General features: G+C 36.0%; 1 protein-coding gene across 8 annotated transcripts in view; it reads left to right on the plus strand.

The window, feature by feature from the left end:
• Positions 1-24,798, plus strand: part of HDAC9 (histone deacetylase 9) — a 986,419-nt gene that overhangs the window by 443,117 nt on the left and 518,504 nt on the right. For 7 of the 8 annotated variants that reach the window (XM_043872541.1, XM_043872548.1, XM_043872545.1 and 4 more), the window contains exon 3: positions 434-496. In XM_043872541.1, coding sequence (XP_043728476.1) covers positions 434-496 — 63 coding nt within the window. Of the gene's footprint in view, positions 1-157; positions 196-433; positions 497-24,798 lie in introns of those variants that run through there. The other variant, XM_043872549.1, reaches the window with a different exon arrangement.

Consider the following 24,798-nt stretch of genomic DNA (forward strand, 5'->3'; position numbering starts at 1 on the left):
TAGCAGCCTGAGGAACTAAAAGCCAGGTTTAATTGGTTTCTTTTTCTCGTGGGTAGAGTTAATATTTTTCTACTTACTCTGACAAAGCAATAACCCTGAAGCACACTCCTAGTTCCCACCTGCTTTTAGTTTCCGGGATAGCCTAAACTCCAGAGAGCCCTAGCATCCACGGGTTTCTTTCTGCTTTGTGCACAGGTTGGTAACATAGGAAAAGTGCCCAGGTCTTCTGAAAAGTGCGTGTCCCTCTGAACAGAAAGCAAATCATTGTTGAAGTTGATCCTCTGCCGCTTTTCCTTGGGGAGGAGGGAGGACCAGCCAGGGTAGCTCCTGGGGCCCGTGCACTGAGCAGCGATGAATCTTTCATGTAGCTGAAGTAAGAGTGATTGGAATATGCTGCAGACAATTTACGAGACTGACTCGTGTTTTTCTTCAGATGGGGTGGCTGGACGAGAGCAGCTCTTGGCTCAGCAGAGAATGCACAGTATGATCAGCTCAGGTAAGATCTTTCTTCATCACTGAGCCGTTTTCTGTGTGAAAAGGGGGCTGACTTGGGAAATGCAGCTCAGGGAAGCGCCTCTCTTAAGGGTCTGCTGCTTTTTGGTGTTGATGTTGCTGTTTCCTTGGTGCATCTGGAAGGTTTAACTTAGATCCCTTCCATCGCTGTTTCCGTGCATATTCAGTGCTCAGGGACAGGCTGCTTCTGAATGAAATCGCCAAGCTTCTGATGAAGGATGGGACTGAGATAAGTAAAATGTAGTTGGGGGTGTTTTGCAACTGACTGACTGTGCAGCTAGAAAGAGGAGATGTGTACTGACTGTATGTGTGTTCTAGTGGGACTTTAAAAATCAGGTAAGTTCATACTGGGGCTGCAGCTTCCCTTGCAGCCGTCTCTAGCCAGATGATTTTATATTTACAGTGTGCCTACAGAATCACATCTATTTATAGACCTACCTTTTGAAATGTGTTTGCTACAAGAGTTGTGAAGGTAGTTTTAATTTGGCTTTTTTTCTTCTCTCAACCCAAAATGAAACTTCTTAAGGATGAAATAAATTTATTATTAGCAGATGGTTATTTTAATCATCTTCAAAGCTTTTGGGGAGTCTATCATTGTCAGGCAGATGCAATGGTATAACACACATATAAAGATGTTATATGCAGGTGCAACATTTTAAAGGATAACAGAAACAGACTCCGATTTCTAGTTTCTCTGTTGAATATGCTTGTGCCTTCAAGAAGCTGAGCTGATGGGAGATGAAGCTTGTCAGCTTTATCAGTTTCTGTTTGTTAAAAGCACAGACTCTCTGGGCAATAGCACGGTACTTGGGTACTTGTAATTGTTGCTTTTCATATTTATCCCTTACAGCTAGTTCTTAAAGCTTGAGGGACTTTTTGTCTTGGTTCTCTTCGGAAAGCTTCAGTCTAAATTGACTTAAAGTTCTCCCTCACGTCTTCTGTGTTTCTGTGTGGGCTTAATCATAATTATAGATCACCACCTAGATTTCCATATTAAGAATGTGGCATAAAGCAGCGTTTACTTGGTAGAACTAGATGGGAAAGAAAGATTCCACAGGTTGGCTTGATATCTGTTTTAGCATTGAACGCCTTCTCATCTCTGGATCTGTGTTTGAAGCAAGTTTTCTTTGAAGCTCGGTTATTTGTAATGATTTTAGGATCCTTCCGTTCCAGAGTAAAATATCAATTTTGGGTCATTTTGGTATGTTCACACTTAAGTGACAGGACTTATATTAATTCATAGTGCCTGCTCATTAAAAGCAAACATACCAGAATTTCTGTCAGCTGCAAAGCTAACTGAAGCATGAGGAGGGGTCAGCCTGTATGTCTCTGATGGAACCTGGTCACTTAGCATTTTATTTGTAAATATCTACCAACTCTATTTAAATTACTATTTTAGATGTCTGTTCAGTACTACACTTTGTCCTTTTAGTCCTCATCTCCGTGTTACAAGTTTACTATTTCTTTCATGTGGTAGAAAACAAGCTGTGCCTTTCAAGCAGAGACTGTCTGCTAGCACTGAACCCTGCTACAGGTGTTTGCAAGCTTCACTTTTTCTCGATATCTGATAATTATACACAAATTTACTGCAATTTCAGTTGAGATTGTCATTTTCATGACATTTCATGATTTTTTTTATACAAAGCAACAATATTTTCAAGCAGGGACCTGCTTGAGACTGTCTGTGCTGTTGTCAGTTTTACAGGAAGAAACATGTAAGCCCCAGTAAATGAAACGTGATGTCAATTGACATCCACTCCCAAACCTGTCTGGTATAAATAAGGAAACTCCAAGTTCTATTTATTTTTAAATTTGAAACATAAAAACATTTGCGTTCTTCCTACAATGTCCTATAACTTTTGGTTTTATTAGCATATTATTATATGCCCTTAAATTTAATTTCCCTAGTGTTGTGTACTGCTGAGGCAGTGACTCTCAAAGGTGGTGTCACTGAGTATTTTACAAAATGCTGGTGTCTGGGGTCTGCCTCTAGTGTTTCTATTTAAATGGTTTGAGAAACAGCCTGGACACTGGGGTTTTTTAAATCCTGAGTAATTCTAATATGCAGCAAACTTTGGTTATCACTGATATAGGGGAAAGGGGAAGTGATAATGATGCTGGTGACCCATATTGGTAGGGTTTGCCCTTTAATTGCTAAATTAGGGGTGTTTTTGTTTACATTTAGCTACAGATCTTGTTCAATTCCTCTTTGGACCAGTGGCATAGATGTGACTGAAAGGGTTAGAAATTGATGGGAGTTTCTAGATCTGAAAGAGAAAAAGATACACTGTAGCAGTGCAAGGTGGAGGGAATACTGTTGGAGGAGCTGAGAGCTCTGTGTTCTAGCCAGAGCTCTGCTGCTAAGTTGTGGAACTGGTTTACTCACTTGTAAACTGAAGAATAAAGATGTCCTCCTGCTTACCTCTTGGCATTCCTGTGAAGGTCAAAGGTAACACGTCATTAACATGTGTTCTCACTATTTTTTTATTAATACTTTTAGTGAATGAACTTGGGTTTCTGGTTCTTCATTACCAAGATCTATCTCACTGAATGAGCCAGATAAGCTATAGATTATAAATTTTCCTTAGTTACCTTATAAATCAGGGTTTGGTTTTGTTTTCCTGGTCTGATAAGAATTAAATTCTCTCCTTGGGCAAATGGTGACTTTTAATCAGAGTAGCGTGTGTGTGTGTGTGTGTGTGTGTGTGTGTGTGTGCACATGCGCGCACACACGCTATGAAATGTCTTATTACATAATATTCAAAGGCGAAGAAGTTGCAGAATTATCAGTGAAATCCCAGCAGCAGATTTCTTGAAATTAGCTGTTTGCAAAGCTGTGTTTTCTCGTTAGTCATTGCTTTCCAGTTCCTATTTGTTTTTCTAGTTATATTGGATACTGTGCATTAATATCGATGACTTTACTTGAGAGCTTTTTATACACTATTGAATTACAAGTGCTTTTTATGGTTCCGTTTTTTCCTAATTCTGACCTAGCTACGCTAGACATCTAAGGTAGAATTAGGTTCTATAGTGTAGTCTGCTAGTGTTTCTTTCTTTCTTTCTTTCTTTTTTCCAGTAAAAATGCTTTATAATGTTGGATCTTGCAGTTCGGTATGAGTGACGCATCTAGCCAGGTCAGTCTCCACTTTTGTGGCTGTGTGGGCCAATGTAAGTGGTAAGTGGCAGAAGCTGAAGCACAGACAAGCTCTGACCCAGGTCACTCAGCAGGGGCTGGCAGAATTCGGGGTGTTGTCCCGTTGCCAGTCTTGTTGCTTAATACGTTGGACAGCAGAGCCATCCAGATGATATTGGAATGATTATTATGAAAGAATTTCCTAGAGTTTGTACAGCATCATTGTAAAACACGTTTACAATAAGGAAAACTCCTGTTTTCACTATGTATTCTTATTTTAGGGTATAAAAGAAAAACATTGAAATCTAAATTCTGAATTTCTTGTGAGGAAAATGTCTCTTCCCCCTTTCAGAATCCTTTTATCTCCTTGGTGTGTATTGTCGAGGGAAAATGAACATTTTAGATTCAGTAGTCATTTATGTCTACTTGGAAAGCAGAATCTAATTATGAAAATGCAAGTCTGTGAAATGCCCCTGTCATGTCAAGAATCACTTCTGGCATTCCCCATAATTACTATTTTTGCCATTCTCTAACTCAGGTTATCTTTACTTACAAGGTTGTTATCAATTGAAATATTTGATAGGTAGCAATCAAAAAGCTGGTTATGAGTAGGCCCATTGAGAATGGGGACAAGAATGAGTATTTTATTTTTCTGTGGGTAACACAGGTGGCATAATTGTTGTTATGTCCTTTAAGTAAGGAAATTCAGTAAAATCCCTCAGAAGACTATAATAAGCCCAAACTCTGAATTTAAAAAGGTCATTTTTGAGATGAGAAATTTGAAAACGTACTCTATTATGTCTCACTGCTGATCGATAATGAAGGAATCCTAAAATAGTATAAACTGTCTACCCCTCCACCCACCCCACACCCATACACAACACTTAGCATTAACTGGGCAAAGAAAATGATTTGACCTAATGCAACATATCTCAGAAACTGGCAGTCAAAGGAAAAATGGAAGCTGGGATCTTTGATCAGAACTGAGAGACTTTACAGGGCCTGAATTCTGTTCCTCCTTAGAATTTTACTGACAAGTTGACAACTTCCTGAAAATTTTCACTAATGTTCCCATAACTGGAGAGAAGCAAACTGAGTGGACATCCTCAGCTTTTGGTGGTGGTGGTGTTTTTTTCTTGTGACTGAGGCATAGTATAAAGGATTCTGGAAGAGAAACTGGTGAGATGGAGGAAGGTGAACAAATGCTCCCTCTCCAGAGAAATGAAGACTTCAGAGCAACACTGTAAATTGGAAACAAAAAGACCCATAGCTTTTTGCAGTGAAATACTCTTCCCCGAAATCTAATCTGATAGATCCCACTAAGAAAAAAAGCATCAACTTCACTGAGACCATGAAATTGTGTACTAATTTATTCCTGCAAGTAGACCACCTTAGTAAGAACATAAATTCCATAAAGCAGAAGCTCAAAGATAAGACGCTAAACCAATGATATGGGATGAAAAAGGATATTTTAAGTCTGGGAAAACAAATTTAGAATGAAAAAAAGCATGATAATTATAGAACAAAAATACTCATTAGAAATAGCAGGAAACAGAATAGATACCAGTGAAAATTTTTACCAACAAAGAGGAAAGGCTGGAGACAATCAGAGGGACTGAAAAAGGAAAATGGATTAAAGCAATTGGAGAGAAGTCAGTAATAAGACAGACAAAGACAGTGTACCAAAAGGGTTATTATGTCCCTGAAGTTGATATTCCAAAACATTGAAACAGAAGATCATTTTGTAAAAATAAAGAAAGATTATTTCACTGACAAGAAAAAAAAAAAGAAATCTGCATATTGAAAGAATTCTCATCTTTTAGGAAAATTTGCTGCAAGTACTCAGTGCAGAGTCATATCCTAACTGGGCTATTGAATTTCAAATTTTAAATAATTCTTCAGGGGTTCAGGCAAGTAAAGCAAAGATCTGCAGTGGGAGAGAGGGGGATGGGGAGAGAATGTGTGAAACTCAAGAAGGCTTATCAAACTTACCCAGCACTCCATGCCAGAAGATAATGGAATAAAAGCTCAGAAGCTGTAAAAGAAGTGCAACCTAATGTTCCACTCCAGTGAGATGTTATTAAAATATAGAGAAAATATGTTGGCAAGTTAGACATCCTCAACCACGGCCCAGACTGCTTGACAGGGAAGCCCACACAATGGGGAGGGAAAAAAAAGAACCTCAAACAAAAGCAAAAAGTGAAATGCAGTCAGAAGAGGAGGAGAAAGCATAGTTAGGTTAATGGAGCAAAAATTGAATCCTTTTAAACAAATGTGAGACTGTGGTTGTAGGACAAGAAGCAAATTTTATGAAGTAGGGTAATGTAAAAATATTCCTAAAGCTCTCATCAATGTGAGGCATTGGGGAGAGGTGAGATGTGGGGATGTGTGAAAGCACTAATATTGGCTCCTTTCTGAGCAGGGACAGACTCCCTGCTGTTTAAAATAGAAACACATGGTTTAAAAAAAGAGACTCCAAACACTGATTTCTTTTAAATAGTTTCTTCATTTAATCTTAGACATATCTTTTTGGAAATAGTACCTCATATAGAAAGGAAGCATTTATGTTTATTGTCTTTTCAAATGCAGTTTTTTGTTATTAAATTCATTTGAATTTATTTTTTTAATAAAAATAACTTTGGTGATATCTCATTTTATAAAAGTTTATTTTATCTATCTATCTCCCAGAATAATTCATATATAAATAGAAGAAAGTCAGGAAGAAATTGTGCATGGTGGTGGTAGGGGGACTTTTGTTTTCATTGTCAAGATTTTTGCCTTATATGAATTTTTATAAAATGCCCATATTTTCTAAAGTGTTTCTTACACACCCACACATGAAGCTACTATGCTGAAATACTAACACTGATTAACTGTAAATATTAGATATAGAAACTTGGTTAGTCTCCCACTGCACGTAACAGAAAATCCTATTCGAAGTAACAGTGACAAGATAATTTATCATTTAGTAAAATAGCGTGGTAATCAGTCATATCAATGGCAGTCAGATTGTTCATAGTTCTGCCGGTACTGCTGGTCTTAGAGTTGGTATCATCATAAGTCTCTTTCCTCCAGTAGTCTAAAGTTGATTGTAGCAGTTCCAGACATTGTCTACATGCACAATAAATTCCAGAGACATAGATGAGACAACTTTGCCTCCTTAGATGTTTTCTTAGTTTTTCTGAGAGGTTCTCTAGCAAGTTTTCTTTAATAACTCACTGACCAAAAGAACATCACCTGCCCATGTATTAGTGAGTCGTTGAAAAGAAGAATGAGACCGCTATGATAATTCCTTCAGACCATGACTGAGCCAGGGAAGGTGGAGCCTCCAACTAATAGTCTGACTTCCAGAAGAAAGAAGAAAGGGTAAGCAGAATGGATGATGTTAGCTAGACTCTACAGCATTTGCTGCTACAGTGTTGGTTGGTGGTTGGAATTTTCTTCTTTATAATTTTCTTTAGTTTGTAATTTCTCAAAATACAAATAAGTGAAGGAAGTGGACTATGTAATTTCTCTTTCAGTTGAATTGTGTTACTTCATTCTCATGAAGATATACATCCATTTAAACACTGATTTTTTTCTTTTTTTTTTTTTACTATTATAGAACAGAAATCCTTTCTTAGTACTCTCTGTTGTTAGGAGTCCTAATACTAAAGAGACTGAAGTAATTGTGGAGGAAGACTGGATCCCTTTAGGCTGCAAGTCTTTTTTTTTTTTTTTTTTTTTTTTAGGAAGGAGGGAAATCAACATTATGGACTGGTGTATTAAAGCTTTCATTGGAAATTTGAGTAAAATACTCATTTATTGTTGGCTTTGAGAGATACAGAAAGTATTGCAAGAAATTGTTAAAGAATGTGTAAACTTTTTCAGTACATTAAGGGAGGATTTTCTTTAAAATATTCAGAAAGCAATTTCTTTGCCAGTATGTTGCTATAGTCATTACATTTTCAGAGTAATGAACAATTTTAACAATCTGGGATGGAAACTTCGTTTTAACATTTTTTTTCCTGAATTAGAATACTTTGAAAACAATTTAATTGCAATAAAAGTCCACGGAATGACTTTTAAAACAAGCCTTCTTTAGATGAAATTCGAAGATATTTTGGCATGTGTTTCAAAACAGTGTGTCAGTACCGTGGTCTATCCAGTTCTTAAAAGGAAGTTGCAGTACTAGCGGTTATTAGCTTGGGATGTGAAATGCCCTTTATATTGGGCAGTTCTCCCTTTTCTGATCTTGGGAGATTGACAATTGGGATATGGAAGGACAAGAAAATACCTTGTTCCCACTAATTCCATTTTTTTCCATTAAGTCAGTTGTACAAAACAAATGTAATTTAAACAAGTTTGTTTTTTTTTTTTTTAACAATACTAAACAATGTGTACTTTTAAGTGTTATCGGAGAACTTTATGTTCAGTGCTTGATGAATACAAAACTAAGTCAGTCTTACGTTTTATAAAAATATCAGTTCCATTCATTATATCCATGTTAAATTTTCCATAGTAAAAATAAGTGATGGGCCTTTTATATGTGATGTTTTAAAAATACCCAATAATTAAATCCAATAAAAACTACATTTAAGGAAGAAGGAAATTTACCAAACCACAAACTATAATTAGTCATTTACTTATGATTAAACTCTTTGCATGTTGATAAGTCTGGAAATACCCCAGAACTTCACTTTCTTGTGTCTTCCCCTCATGTCTTCCCCTTCTTTCTCTACCACTTGTATTTGAAATGTTCAATTTGTAATTTATGTTCAGTACCGACACAGTTGTCGCCATGTGAATGTCATTTTCAATTATTCAATGTAAGTTTTGGTGGGTGGCTAAGGCGTGGCATTTCCAAGCTCAGTTAAAATATGATACTGTCATGTATTTTTTTTTCAAAATTTGAAATTAAAAACAAACAACAACAACAGAGAAAAAAAGAAAAACCCGGGAAAATTTCTCTGCATTTCCATTAAATTACATTGTGGCCTGGGAGTTCTTGCTGTTGTAGAAACATGTTTACCCAGAAAGTTTTCATAGAACCCCACATAGGGTGAGCTAGAAAAGCTCTTCATGAAATGGACTCAATTTAAGTTGTATTTGTGATGTTGGTTTTTAAATCTGCTTATGGATAGAATTCAAGTATTATTTTGAGTCTGTGATTTTACATAAGGAGCTACTCATTTTTTATTAGTAATAAATATTATCTCTCTCAGTGTCTTTATTGTTTCTTTCTGCCCCATCCTACTTGAATATAGTTGGTAAATCTCAGATTAGAAGGTCAGTGATTGGACCTATATATGCTCATCTTTTTTTTTTTTAAATCACTGTCATTCTTATTATTGATATAATGAGCTAATGTTTCAGAGCTTTTTCTATACCAGGCATTATTTTACCATTTAATCCTCTCCACAGCTTGAGAAGGGATACAGTACTTGCAGCGTATTTTACCAATGAGAACATTGTTTCAGGGAAATTTACTGATGGTCATCATGGCTTGGAGCTGACAGAGTCAGCTATAAACTTGTTCTTGTTTACCATATCCCTGCCACTCTTTCTCAAAGAGGAAAGTATTTAGCATGGTAGAATGGTTTTCATATCTGTTTGGTGCTAAAGATGTGGAATCGGCTATACTTATAAACACATATCTAGATACTCCTCTTGGTCCTGAGAAGTTTATAGCACACATATGCAACTTTGTTGAAATACTTTCTGGAGGAGCCTTACTTCACAACCCCAGAGCTTGATAATTAAACTGGAGTAAGTTAACAAGATCTAGGGCTGAGACCAACTTAAGGGAACCTTCAGTATTCCTTGAGATCGATGACACATGGAGTAATGAGCAGACACCATGGACAGAACCAGTTATCCCAGTGCACTTGGCTTAAGATTTCCAGTTCTCATAGTAACAGTAACATCTCACAAACCTTAAATGTTAAGGGTTATGGGGTTATACCACTTCAAAAGAACATGATTATTAATGTATTTTAGCTGACGAAAGTTTTTTTTTGTTTTTTGTTTTTTCAAATGTTCACACCGTGGGGCTCAGTTTCTTTCAGCCGAAGTATTTGAATTATACCCATCCTGGTCTTTACCTAGAAATAGGGGCAGGGAGAGATTAATAAAGTTTACATCTACACTCAAGTCCTGATTTCAACATGAAGTGTCAGATGTTTGAGCCAAGGGATGATCTAACTAACAGAATTAGATTCTGCCTGTTTTGAATATATATTGGTTCAATTTGGGTCCAGTTCAGGCATTTTGAGTGAAAATTGTATTTTTTTTAATCCTGACTTAAATTTTATTTCACTGGATGAATATTTTATGTTCTATAGGTAGCTTATTCATAAAATTCACCAATTAGATGCTAATTGAGTTATTCAAGACTCAACTCTTGGGTTTCCATCCACTGATTTTTATAATTCTATTCACTCTGAGAATCTCAAGCCACCTTTAGGAATCACTACATTGTAAAACTATTATTGATTTTCATGTTATTAACCAACATAATTTATTGCCTTCGTGGGAGAAAGAAGCTTTCAGAAGATCATTAAATGCATTAAAATCTGCAGATGCCCACATGTCTGTGGCTCTCTTTAGCAGGCTGACTCCTTTGGGTCAGTTATTCTTAGCTTCCGTATTTCTATCTTATGGCATCGCAGGTCTAAGATTAGCTTGTTAGGCGTTATCATGCCATCTGAGTTACCTCCTAATATAACTCTACACTGGAATGATTATTTATAGAAAGAGCATTCTGTCATTTTTGGGTTATTTCTAGTAGTTTAAATAAAGAAGAATAACATTCAAGTGAAACCACAGATTCCTTCCTGCTGCCAAAACAACATGATAACTGTCTGCTTAAGGGGCAATAATGTTTAAATGTGTGTTTAGGGTGATTGCAGAATTCTTTTTATCTCTCCCACTCTGACAGAAAGGCGAGGCCTTTGGATAGTGATGTATAATGCTTATGGAAAGGCAAACAGGCAGCCTTGATGCTTTCTGTCACAGAGCACGGAAGACTCTGGTTGATGATGACAACATGAGACACACAGGGTTTATTCTTAGAAACAGACATTGCTAAGCTCTCTGGTGTTAACATGGCTCATACACAGGGCTCCTCGCTGTTGACCCTTACAGTGAAAATGGCATTTTATACATATACACAGACAAACTTTTTTCTTTTTTTACTTGCAAGAATGACTCTGTTATTAAGAAAACTGTTACAGTCTTTTAAAGCTAATAAGTCTAAATTCTATTAAATTTCACCAGTAGATACTGGAGATAGATTATTTTTAAAATCCCATGAAGATTGGGTTTAGAAATGGTTTCTTAAGACAACTGAATGTTATAAGTACAGTGGATATACAGATTACTTATAAAGTATGGAAAAATAGGTGAATATACATCATAAATGATTTTTAATAATTTGTTACCATGCCTTTAAAATATATCTTCTGTGCTTTTGGCTTTATTGCAGCAGTATATAAAATATAGCTATAAAAGATTATAATAGGGTGTGATGCTTTAATATAAGTTGCTGATTTTAAACAGAAGAGATAAAATTCTTCAGTTCAGTTCAGTTCAGTCGCTCAGTCGTGTCCGACTCTTTGCGACTCCATGAATTGCAGCATGCCAGGCCTCCCTGTCCATCACCAACTCCCAGAGTTTCCTCAAACTCATGCCCATCGAGTCAGTGATGCCATCCAGCCATCTCATCCTCTGTCTTCCCCTTCTCCTCCTGCCCCCAATCCCTCCCAGCATCAGGGTCTTTTCCAATGAGTCAACTCTTTGCATGAGGTGGCCAAAGTATTGGAGTTTCAGCTTCAGCATCAGTCCTTCCAGTGAACACCCAGGACTGATCTCCTTTAGGATGGACTGTTTGGATCTCCTTGCAGTTCAAGGAGATCTTCTCCAGCACCACAGTTCAAAAGCATCAATTTTTTGGTGCTCAGCTTTCCTCACAGTCCAACTCACATCCATACATGACCACTGGAAAAACCATAGCCTTGACCAGACGGATCTTTGCTGGCAAAGTAATGTGTCTGCTTTTTAATATGCTATCTAGGTTGGTCATAACTTTCCTTCTAAGGAGTAAGCGTCCTTTAATTTCATGGCTGCAGTCACCATCCGCAGTGATTTTGGATCCCCAAAAAATAAAGTCTGACACTGTTTCTACTGTCTCCCCATCTATTTCCCATGAAATGATGGGACCAGATGCCATGATCTTAGTTTTCTGAATGTTAAGCTTTAAGCCAACTTTTTCACTCTCCTCTTTCACTTTCATCAAGAGGCTTTTCAGTTCCTCTTCAGTCTCTGCCATAAGGGTGGTGTCATCTGCACATCTGAGGTTATTGATATTTCTCCCGGCAATCTTGATTCCAGCTTGTGCTTCTTCTAGCCCAGCATTTCTCATGATGTACTCTGCATATAAGTTAAATAAGCAGGGTGACAATATACAGCCTTGACGTACTCCTTTTAAAATTCTTAGTATATTAAAAATGTAGATACAAGCCTCTGCTAGTTGTTTTGGTATAACTAACTCTTGATGAGCCAAACAAATTTCATGTATAATAAAACATGCAATTTCACATTTGAGAACTGTTCACTTAGCTTATTTAAACTATGTACTTAATTCAGAACTTAGCAATCAATATTTTGCTTTAAAATTAGAATTGTGATTTTAATCTGTTAAATTTGTATTTTGTATTTCCTCACTATTAACTCATTGTTAGATGATGAAAACGTGGAGGTGGTATGTTAATACATTTCCTATTGCACCTTAGTCAAAATGCTTTCGAATGGATAACTTAGAGCTCAGTCAGACTATTCATAATTTTGTTATTATTTACTGAAAAAACATATTACCTTTTTAAAAGATAAATATTTTTGTGCTTGTACTCAATATAAGGACTCCACTGACCATAAGAATTTGCAGAATGATGGACAAAAACAGGAGACACACAGCAATTCAACTGTATTCTCAAAGAAGCCAAGATGTAATAAATAAATTCAGAGGGTGTAAGTAGAAGCAATTATAGGAACCAGTTACATCCCAACCAGTCTTAATTAGCAGGTTAAAGATTTGGGAGGGTGATGTAATTGCTTGAAGCTTTGAAAGCTAAGGTGAAATAGTCAGTCATCTGTTCATCTTTTCACTCAAAAATATTTGAAAGTCATCCACAAAGCCAGGTATTGTTCTAGGGATAGAGGATCTAACTCTGAAACAGGACAAGGAAACACATGTAGATTTGATTGTTCAATTGAATGATGGATGGATGATAAGGCTACTTTAGATAGTAATAAGAACTAAGGGAAAACAAAATGGAAAAATGGGATGGAAAGTGACTGGTACCAGGGACCATATAACTATGGTAATCAAATAAAGTCTTTTGAGGATGCTAAAATATGAAGAAAATCTTCCCAATGAAAGTAGGTTTTCCATCAACATTGCATTTGGGCTAAGTCAAAAAGAATAAAAACAGTTAGAAAAGAGCAGAAAATGTTACAGAGCTATTTTAGTTTCCATTTACCTCTGCCTTGTATGAGGAATGAGGGAACTTTTATCAGCATGTGGATGAGAAAGCCCAGGAAAGACTGTTGACTATGACTGTCTCTGTTTTCCAAAGAGAGACTATGGAATCAGCTGAACTCTTCCTAGGATTAATACTGTTGTCTAGAAATTAAGGACCTTGTAGAGCTCCTTATCTTTGCTCTTTTCTGAAGATTTATCTTTGTCCCTATTCAAACTCTTGGCTCAACTGTGCTGAAACATCTTACTCCAGCAGTGGGAACCTAGAGAAGTGAATGCTTTCTCTTTCCTGGGGGCCAAAAAGAAGGGCAACAGTATGTGCTCATAGGCTGAAGAAGTGAAGTCTGAGAAGGTTTTCTCATGAACACAATATTGCACACTTTTTAAAAGGGGTATAAAATATGGTATAAACCAAAGTGTTTATTGAGCATCTACAGTGTGCTGGGTATTTAATTTAGGGAAATCATGGGTCAAACCTTATTAGGTGGTGGCTGTAGAACTGTAACTTCCAAACAAAATGTTTAGGATACATAATCTTCCTCATGTCAGCCACTGAATAGATTTGTGACAAGTGGTTGCACTAGTTGAGCAAGGAAGTACTTCATGGAGGTAATAGATCTATTTTAAAAAAAGAAGAAACAGCAGTGTCTAGGAGCTGTTTTCTCCTCATGTTCTGCTCTCTCATGAATAGGGAACAGTGATGGATACGCACAGTAGAATGCACAAACATTTTTGAGGGACTGACACATTATCTCACATGCTTGATGCCTCATGGGGTTTTCCCTCAACATTCCAGTTGGTCTAAGTCAAATGGAATGAAAGCACAATTAGATAGAGCAGGAAGTGTTCTGAGGCTATTTTAAACTCCGCTGACATGCCTTGTGGAAGGGATGGGGAAGCCTTTATTAGCCAGTAGGTTAGGAGCCAGGGGAAGACTGTCAGCTACAGTTTTTCCCCTAGCCTCGAGAAGACTGGGACTGAGCCAGACTTCTGGCCAAGATGCTTTGTTGGAGTCACAGTGTAGCTTGAGAGAAATAGTTAATGGTTACCTTCTTTTTTGCCCCCCAAGGATTGTCTTATTCAATCAGTATTTATTGAGTACTTGATAGCTGTATTTTTAAGCTAGATTTATTTATGTTATTATTTATATATTTAATCATCTCTTTCCTTTGTCTGAAATATGCTTCTGCTTTATTCCAACAAGTAATCACTAGAGAAATTCTAATTCTTACAAAATCCAGTTCAAATGTCTCTGTATCTCTTTAAGTTTTCCCCAGTCTCCTGAAGTACCTCCTCAGTCATGATATTAACCTCTCTTCCATCCTCTCTCTTCTCTCCATCCTCAGTAATCCTTTATTATACTCCCTTATAACATTCCCATTGTCTGTCTTACACTGTGGTTATTTATGTACGTATGTCCCCATCCCCCCAATTATTTATATGCTCCAAGAGGAAAAGGATCATGTTTTATTTCTATTTTTATTCCCTACAGTGCCTAGCACATAATTGATTCCTGAGACTATTTTTAAATGAATGAATGAGTGATTAAAGAGTACAGTGGTATTGTACACGTTTGTTTTTAGATTTTTTTTTTAATCTTTCCTTCTTTTATGTAGAAAATAAATCTACAGTTACTTGTTAATTTGAAAAATACAGACTTTTGAGGATGTTAGAACCTATGATTCAAAATTTAGACTATTCGTTATAGAATGTAAGTCAAGAATGATGTCCAGTGCCTTGGTAATATGTATATGAACCTTTAAATGTTTCAATTGTCTTTAACAAAGCGAATTTTGGAGTATTTGTATTTGGAGTTGGTCTTTCAATGAGTAATCAATAGAAATTTTGTAAGATACAGGTCTGCATTCAAAATGTTGTGTGAAATAGCTAATGTAAGACTGCCTGAATATAAATGCACACTTTTAATCTAAGGATAAGAATAAATGTGGTTGTACAATGATTACAGGTGTACTTTTATGTTATTCAAATACCACTTCACATTTAATTCTGTTTTTCTCTTTGTAATGCTTCTTATGTAGACAGTTTTCTTAGATAAAGGACAAAAATGAATGGATTTTTTTGGTTAACAATAATATTGATTGAAACAGTTCTATAGCTTGGCGCCACTTAGAACTCATCTTCATTTCTTTAGGTGTTATTTAATTGGCTGTATTCTTTCAGAAGGTGGCAATGAAAGAAGATTTTTCTTCTGGTAGACATTTTATTGATCAGATTTTGAATACCAAAGGTACAGTAGTTTAAAAAATTATCTGAAGTAAAATGTCAGAAGAGGGAATTCACAGAGTGAGATATTAAGGAAAAACAGATGGAAGAATGAATCAATCTTTGTACAGAGCTATTCAAGGAAAAGAATGAAATAAATATATATATATATCTAAGTGGGAGAGAAATGATGAAGAGAATAGATTTAACATATGTAGGGAAAAGACACAGTTTTTTCTGGTAGTCTCTTTGCTCTGGTTTAGACTTAAACTCAGCACAAGTTAGGATAAATTAAAGGCATTAAGACTTGGAAAATTAATTGAGTTAGTTGAAAATATAAGTATGAGCCAAAAAAGAATTGGATAATAAAACAAAATTTTAACATAGCTGTTGAACTCAGCTTAGTAGATCACAGAGAATAAATGAATATCTATGTTCTTTCAGTTATTTTGCAAATGCTGTCTATTATGTTTTCTCATCTTTATGAATCCAAGTTAAGTGTCTAAGTTCTGTAATAATCATATTGAGATAGAACAAATCAAGGTTGGTTGACCTTCAATTTAGAAGTTTCCCATTATTATATTAACCATTGTCAAAAAATAAGGATTAGTACAAGCAAATTTCCAAAGGAATATAATTTTAAAGCTATAAACACACTTAATTGAAAACACTCATTGGTTTTCTGAAAATGAACAAAATTTTAAAAAATTATCTTGGTATGAACTTAGCCCAACTTTTATATTTAAAGAAGGAAAATAATGTAAACAGTCTCAGTCAACCGATGATTAAACATAATAAAAACAATGCCCCTAGTTTAAAATCACTTCCTTCATATTTTAATCGAGTCAACTCTTGCTATTCATTATCCCGATAATTAAATGGAAATTACCCTACATCATTAACCTGGAAACATTAATGATTCTTTTTAAAAATTATTTTAGCAAGATAGTCTAAAATCTGAATATGAATATAATTCTAGAAAACCTTGTATGAGTTCATTTTTAGATGACTATGAAATATATATAGGGCTTCCCTGGTGGCTCAGAGGGTAAAGAGTCTGCCTGTAATGCAGGAGACCTGGGTTCGATTCCTGGGACAGGCAGATCCCTTGCAGAAGGAAATGGTAACCCACACCAGTATTCTTGCCTGGAGAATTCCGTGGGCAGAGGAGCCTGGCCTGCTACAGTCCATGGGATCGCAGAGTCAGTCGCGACCAAGCCACTAACACTATCACTTTCATAAAATATATTAAATTGCTTTGTAGACAAGGGAGAGGACATCTTTCTGTTTCATTATTTACTCTGATCATGCTCCTTGAGTACTGAACCAAAATGTGGTAGAGATTATCTTTATGCTTCATGAATCATATATGTGAGAAGCATTTTCCCCACATGCCTGCCATCACTGAATATTATCAGATTTTAGATATTTATGCCAAACTGAGAGATAGAAAATGGCACATTACTTTTTTGTGTGAATTTCACTTATTTCTGGTGGAGCTGAATGGTTTTCATATGTTTTAGTCATTTGAATTTTCTTTTATGGAGAAATAATTTCACCAGAATGTTTAAAGGAAAAAAATCTATCAGTGAATGTCACCTGTTAACAGACTAAAGGAAAAACTAATATGATCATTTCACTAGATGCAAAAAAAAAAAAAAATCAATAAAATTCAGTACCTTTTCGGGATAGAAACTCTTAAACTAAGAACAGAAGGAAAAAACAAGTATTATAAACCAAAACCCTACCTGAGACTTTGTATTTAATGGTAAAAATTAAAACACATTCTGTTTAATTTTAGGAACTTTGTCTTTGGAGGTCCTAGTTGATGTGCTAAAACATAAGCATTCAACAAGAGATACAGATTTTTAAAGGAAAAGAAACTAATTGAGCTAATAAACAGCTCAGTTTAGATTGCTCAGTACAAGGTCAATACAACATAGAAAATTGAAAAAATTGCTTTATACCAGAAATAACCAATCACAAATGTAATAAAATGATAGCATTTATAAATACCAGCTGAAACTTTTATGGAGAAATTGATAAAATTATCGAGGGCATACAAGAAAACCAGAAAAAAAAATTGAATCATTCTGTGCCATGAATAGGAAGACTACTTTTAAAAATTACTTATTCCAGATGCCCATCAGCAGATGAATGGATAAGGAAGCTGTGGTACATATACACCATGGAATATTACTCAGCCGTTAAAAAGAATTCATTTGAACCAGTTCTAATGAGATGGATGAAACTGGAGCCCATTATACAGAGTGAAGTAAGCCAGAAAGATAAAGAACATTACAGCATACTAACACATATATATGGAATTTAGAAAGATGGTAACGACAACCCTTTATGCAAAACAGAAAAAGAGACACAGAAGTACAGAACAGACTTTTGAACTCTGTGGGAGAAGGTGAGGGTGGGATGTTGCGAAAGAACAGCATGTATATTATCTATGGTGAAACAGGTCACCAACCCAGGTGGGATACATGAGACAAGTGCTCTGGGCTGGTGCACTGGGAAGACCCAGAGGAATCGGGTGGAGAGGAAGGTGGGAGGGGGGATCGGGATGGGGAATACGTGTAAATCTATTGCTGATTCATGTCAATGTATGACAAAACCCACTGAAAAAATAAATAAATAAATAAATAAAATTACTTCTTCCAAAATCCATGTATAAATCTATTTTTAAAACAGCTAACTTTCTTTTAAAAATAGACCATCTCTAATTCAAAAAGTCAAATGTACTTAATGGTATTATATAGTAAGTAAACTGCATGTTATTTTATAGTTAGTAACAGTCGCAGTTTCATAGCCTTCATTTCCAGCAGCCATTCAGTTCCCTGCTTCAGATAGCCTGATATAAATTTCTTCTATTTTTTGAATATTAGTATACAAATTCAGATAAAATCCCAATAGGATCTATCAGAAACTTTGGCATACTAAGTTCTACAATTAGAATACTGCACTATTTTTTATCCTGCTGTATGGCAGAGTTTGCATCACAGATCAGAGTCACAGGGCAAACAATTAAATGGCGTGGGAACAATTAATATATTTAACTAAAAATTATTGTTCAATAATATTATATTCAGTTACCTGTTTTTATAATACCATTTTTATCCTGTCTTGTTGAACAGGTTACTACTTAAACTTTTGTAAAACCAGTGTATTCTGTAATGTGTATTGCTGTTGTTCAGTTGCTAAGGCCCAATCCACTCTTTGCAACCCCACAGACTTACAGCACGCCAGGCTCCCCTGTCTTTCACTATCTCCGGGAGTTTGCTCTGGTTCGTGTCCATAAGTTGGTGATGCTATCTAACCATCTCATCCTCTGCGGCCCCCTTCTTCTTTTGCTTCAGTCTTTCCCAGCATCAGGGGTCTTGCATTTTATGGAGAGAGGAAAAGTAATTTTGGGCTTCCCAGGTGGATTGGTGGATAAAGAATCTGCCTGCAATGCAGGAGACTCAGATTTGATCCCTGGGTCTGAAAGATCCCTTGAAGCATGGCACTCTAGTATTCTTGTCTGAAGGATCCCATGGACAGAGGAGCCTGGGCTACAGTCAATAGGGTCGCAAAGAGCTGGACATGACTGAAGCGACTGAGCACGCACATGCAGGAAGTAATTTTATGAAGATACGGGAAGAATTTTAGCTAATTTAAGCAAGCTAGATGAGAGTAGTACTCAATGTTTATATAGCTCACCAATTTTCAAAAGACAATTAAGATTAAATAAAAAATTCATATTTAAGAGTACCATTGAGTGAAACAGAAGAATGATAATGCAGTCGAGGAAGAAAGATAACAACACTGTCCTGAGGTCTCATCAATAATAGCTGCTGAGTAGTGACTAAGAAGATCAATGAGGAAATTATTTTTTCCTAGTTTTATTGAGAAATAATTGATATACATCACTGTATAAGTTTAAGGCATATAGCAGGACAGTTTGATTTTACGTATTTTGTGACATGGCTACCACAGTAGTTTCAGCTAATATTCATTTTCTCATATAGATACAGAAAAAGAAAAGAAAAAAGAACAAAAGAAACCATTTTTTTTTCTCACCGTGATGAGGACTCTTAAGGTTTACTCTTTTCAGAACGTTCTTGTGTATAAAATAGCAGTGGTAGCTGAAGTTATCTTGTTGAACATTACACCCCTAATACTTACTTATAACTGAAATTTGTGCCTTTTGACTAACTTCCTGCATTTCCCTCCTCCCCTGCCAGAACACTCCCTACCTCCTCATACCCCACTCCCCCGTCCACCACCGTCTCTGGTCCTCTCAGGTCTGATCTCTTTTTCCATGAGTTTTTACAAATTCCACATAAAAGTAATGCCATCAAGGCCTTGCAAATTGTAGAGTTGTCTTGTTTTTTTTAATAGCTGGATAATATTTTATTGTGTATGTGTACACAGCTTTTTTGTCTGTTCATTGTCTGTGGACACTTATGTTGTTTTTATGTCTTGTCCGTTGTAGATAATGCTGTTCTGAATATGAGGGTGCTGATACATTTTTGAGTTAGTGTTTTCATTACCTTTGAGTATATTCCCAGAAGTGGAATTGTTGGACATGTGGTTGTTTTCTTTATAATTTTTTGAAGCTGTTCTTCACTGTATTCTGTAATTTGTAATACAACAACAGCACAAGAGAGCTTTCTTTTCTCCACATCCTCACTGGCATTTATTATTGCCTGCCTTTTGACAATAACCATCCAGGTGTCAGGTGATATCCCATAGTGGTTTTGCAGTTCCTAATGACTAGTGATGTTGGATATCTTTTCATGAACCTTTTGTGTTTTCTTTTTTTTTTTTTTTTTTTGGAGAAATGTCTGTTCATGTTCTTTGCCCATTTTTTTATTGTTATTTGTGTTATATGCTGTTGAGTTGAGTTGTTTTTATGTTTTCAGTACTAACCCCTTATCAGATGCATAGTTTGCAAACATTTTTTCTCCTTTTTTAGGTGTCTTTTCTCTTTTATGATGGTTTCTTTCATTGTGCAGAAGCTTTTTAGTTTATGTAGTCTGACTAGTTTATTTTTTATTTTATTGCCTGTGCTTAAGGTATCATATCTTAAAAACTTATTAACAAAACCCATATCAAGGAACTTTGTTCCTATGTTTTCTTCCAGGAGTTTCATGGATTCAGGTCCTACACTTAAGTCTTTAATTCGTTTCAAGTTAATTTTTGTCAATGAAATAAGATGCAGGTACATTTCCATTCTTTTCATATGAATATTCAGTTATGCCAGCACCATTTATTGGAGAGACTGTTCATCATCAAGTATCCTCTTTGCCTTGTGTCAGGTATCAGCTGACTGTGTATGCTGGGTTTGTCTCTGGCCTCTGGGTGCTGTCCCACTGTCTCACTCGTCTTCTTTTAGTGCTGGTTCCATACTGTTAGAGGTCTCAGATTGCAGCTTGCAATCAGGAAGTGTGATCCCTCCTGCTGTTCTTTCTCAAGGCTTCCTTGGCTATTTAGGGCTTTTCATGGTTCCATATAAACTTTAAGACTTTTTCTCTACTTCTGTAAAAATAATGCCATTGGCATCTTTATAAAGATTTCATTGAATCTGTAGATGGCTTTCAGTAGTATTGACATTTTAAAAATACTAATTTCAAACCCTAAATATGGGATGCCTTTCAATTTATTTGTGTCTTTTACAGTTTCTTTCATCAGTGTCTCGTAGTTTCAACACAAACATCTTTTACCTCCTTAGTTAAATGTATTCCTAAGTATTTTATTGTCTTTGATGCTATTGTAAATTGGATCAATTTCTTTATATTCTTTAACAAAAATTTTTTGTTAGTGTTTAGAAATGATAGTGATTTTGCTATATTAATTTTACATCCAGGAACTTTACTGAATTCAATGATCTAACAGTATTTTAGTTGAGTTTAAGTTTCTATAAAATCATTTGATCTGCAAATAGAGGCAGTTTTATTTCTTTCTTTCCAATTCTTATGCCTTTTATTTCTTTTTTTGCCTGATTGTTTTAGTAGGACTTCCAGTACCGTGTTGAATGCAAGTTGTGAGTGGGCACCCTTTGCTTGTTCCTGATATTGAGGAAAAACGTTCAATCTTTCATCATTTGAGGATGATGTTACCTGTGGGTTTGTCATATATGGCCTTTATTATGTTGGGTATGTTCCTTCTATTCCTGATTTAAGTGTTTTTATGATCCAAATGGATGTTGGATTTTATTGAGTGATTTCTTGCATTTATTGAGATGATCACAATTCTTTCTCTATTCAGTCAGTGTGATACATCAACATTGCATATGTTGACCTATCTTTGCATTCCAGAGACAGAGCCCATTTAATCAGGGTGAATTATCCTTTTAATGTGCTGCTGAATTCAGTTTGCTAGTATTTTATTGAGAATACTTGCATCTGTATTCATAAGAAGATTTACCTGTAGTTTTAATTTTTGGTAGTATACTTTTCTGGTTTTGGTGTCAAGATAGTGCTGGACTCTAAAAATGAATTTGGGAATATTGCCTTCTGATTCTCTGTCTGAATGATCTTTCCATTGTTTGGGGTCAGGTGTTAAAGTTCCCAGCTATTATTGTCTTGCTGTTTCTTTCTCCTTTTATGTCTGTTTTCACTCTATATTTTTAGATGCTCAGATGTTGGGCACATGAATATTTATGATTGATTTATCTTTTTGATGTATTGATTCCTGAATATTCATTGGAAGGACTGATGCTAAAGCTGAAACTCCAATACTTTAGCTACCTGATGCAAAGACCTGACTCATTTGAAAAGACCCTGATGCTGGGAAAGATTGAAGGTGGGAGGAGAAGGGGACGACAGAGGATGAGATGGCTGGATGGCATCACCGACTCAATGGACATGACTTTGAGTAGTCTCCGGGAGTTGGTGATGGACAGGGAGGCCTGGTGTGCTGCAGTCCATGGGGTCACAAGGAGTCGGACACAACTGAGTGACTGAACTGAACTGAACCTCTGAATTTTTTTGGTTAGCATTTGATTGAAACATCTTTTTGCATCTCTTCATACTCAGTCTATATGTGCCTTCAAAGCTAAATTAAATCTTCTATGGACAGCATATTCTTGGATCGTGTGGTTTTATCTGTTCAGCCATTTTCTGTCTTTTGATTGAAGAACTTAATCTTTTTACATTTGAAGTAATTATGGACAAAAGCTTATTGTTTCTGTTTTATTGTTTTCTGATTGTTTTATAGATCTGTTGTTCCATTTTTCTTATCCTGCTGTCATTTTTGTGTTTTGATGTCTTTTGGTGTCAGTATGCTTGACTTTTTTATTGTGTTCTTTTGTGTAATTACTACAATATTTTTCCTTGTGGTTACCACGAGGCTTACATTAAACATCTTAAATGTTAACAACTAATTTTAAGCTTATAACAACTTAATATAATTCATATGCTTTATACTTTTACTTCATCTTTCCTTCACATTTTATGTTATGGCTCTTAAAATTTACATGTTTTTATTGTCTAGATATAGACTATTGTGTTTATGGTTATTTTTGTAACATTCTTTATTAAACTTTTAAACTAGAGTTGTGAGTTATGCACCATTCTTACCACATTACAAATTTAACTATGGCTATATTTACCATTACCAGTAAAATTTAGTCTATCTTTTTTTGGTATCAGTGTTAATTAACATTCTTTTACATCTTCTCAAAGAACTCCGTTAAGCACTCTTAGAAGCAAGATCTGGTGTTAGTGAACTCCCTCAGCTTTTGTTTGTTCAAGAAAGCCTGTTTCTCATTTGTTACTGAGAGGCACCTTTGCTGGGTATAGAATTCCTATTTGAGAGTTTTTTTTTTTTTTCAATATTTTTAATATGTCATTCCATTCTCTCCTGGCCTGAAAAGATTCTGTTGAGAAATCTTATGATAGTCCTATGGGGGTTTTCTTGTATTTATCTTCTTTTTTCTCTGCTGCTTTTAAAATTCTTTCTTTGTCATAGACTTTCAAAATTTTAGTTAGAATGTGGCTTGGTGTAGCCCTATTCAGGTTCAATTTATTTGGGTTCCTTTGGGACTCATGGATCTGGGTGTCCATTTTGCTCCCCAGGTTCAGGAAATTTTCAGCTGTTATTGTTTTAAATGTATTTTCTGTCACTTTATATTCTAGAATTCCCATGATGTGAATATAGTTTCTTTTCATTGTGTTGCATAATTCCTGTAAACTTTCTTTATTCTTTTTCATTCTTTTTGCTTCTCTGACTGGGTAATTTCCAATGTCCTATTCTCCAGGTCACTGATTCTTCTGAGGGGTCACATCTACTTTTGAAACTATTCAATTCTTCAGTTATTGTATTTTTCAACTCCAGGATTTCTGGAGGATTTGTTTTTTCTAAATCAAACTACTCACTTTGTCCATGCATTATTTTCATAATTTCATTTAGTTGTCTACCTGTGCTTTCTGATAGGTCAGAAAACTTACTTAAGAGAATTATTTTGATTTCTTTGACAGTTCATAGATCTCCATTTCTTTTATTCAATTTTTGGAGCTTTCTTAGTTTCCTTTGGTGGTGTCCTATTTACCTGAGTTTTTATAATCCTTGTGTTGTTACCTGCACATTTGAGTAATAGGGCTCATCCTCCAGACTTTATGAGTTTGCTTTTTCAGTCAGTTTTTCACCAGTCAGCTCAGTTTGGATTCTAGGTGTGTCTTCCAGTGGTGTCTTTGGGCAGACAGGGCTTGCTATTATGGTCAGCGGCAATTAATTGTTCCTTTCTGAAGATGGGGCTGGGGCCAAGAACAGTTTGATAGGACTGCTGACTTGGGTTTCTAATCAATTAAGTTTGTAGGATGGGCTACAAGGTGTCATAGATTCTCATCATGCTTGCTAGATGTTTGAGTTTAAATTCTATATTCAGTAGTAGGTGGGACTATGAATTAGCTTTCCTTTCCTGTAGGACACAGGCCAGGGTCTTGAAGCTGTACAGCTTGTTGTTTGGGGGGCGTGTATCATACTGTTCAAGTGAGACCACTAGTTTGGCTCTGCCACAGACCAGCCTCTCTGTTCAAGTGCCACTGTATATAAGGCTCTTAGATAGACTAGGAAGTTTCCCAGGTGCTTTTATTGGATAGACTGAAGGATATATTTAGCAATGAGTGGGGCTATGAATTAGAATTTCCACCTGGGTACAGTGGCAGAAGCAACTCTAACACCAGGAAAGCTGTTCGTTGTCTTAATGCAAGTTGACCATCATCCCAAGTTCCCTTGCTCAACAGGTCCACTGGCTTTGCTATGTGGACTGTCTTCTTTATGCACCTGCCCCTTGGTTTGAGTGCCACTGGATTGCACAGCTTTCAGATGTTTTCACCAGCTTTTCTGATCAGATGGAGTCAGAAGACTGACTTACCAGCAGGTAGGGCTATGTCTCAGCCCACTTGCCTCTGTGGGAGTG

This window comes from Cervus elaphus, chromosome 18, assembly GCF_910594005.1.
Source record: "Cervus elaphus chromosome 18, mCerEla1.1, whole genome shotgun sequence".
In the NCBI taxonomy this organism is placed as follows: domain Eukaryota; kingdom Metazoa; phylum Chordata; class Mammalia; order Artiodactyla; family Cervidae; genus Cervus; species Cervus elaphus.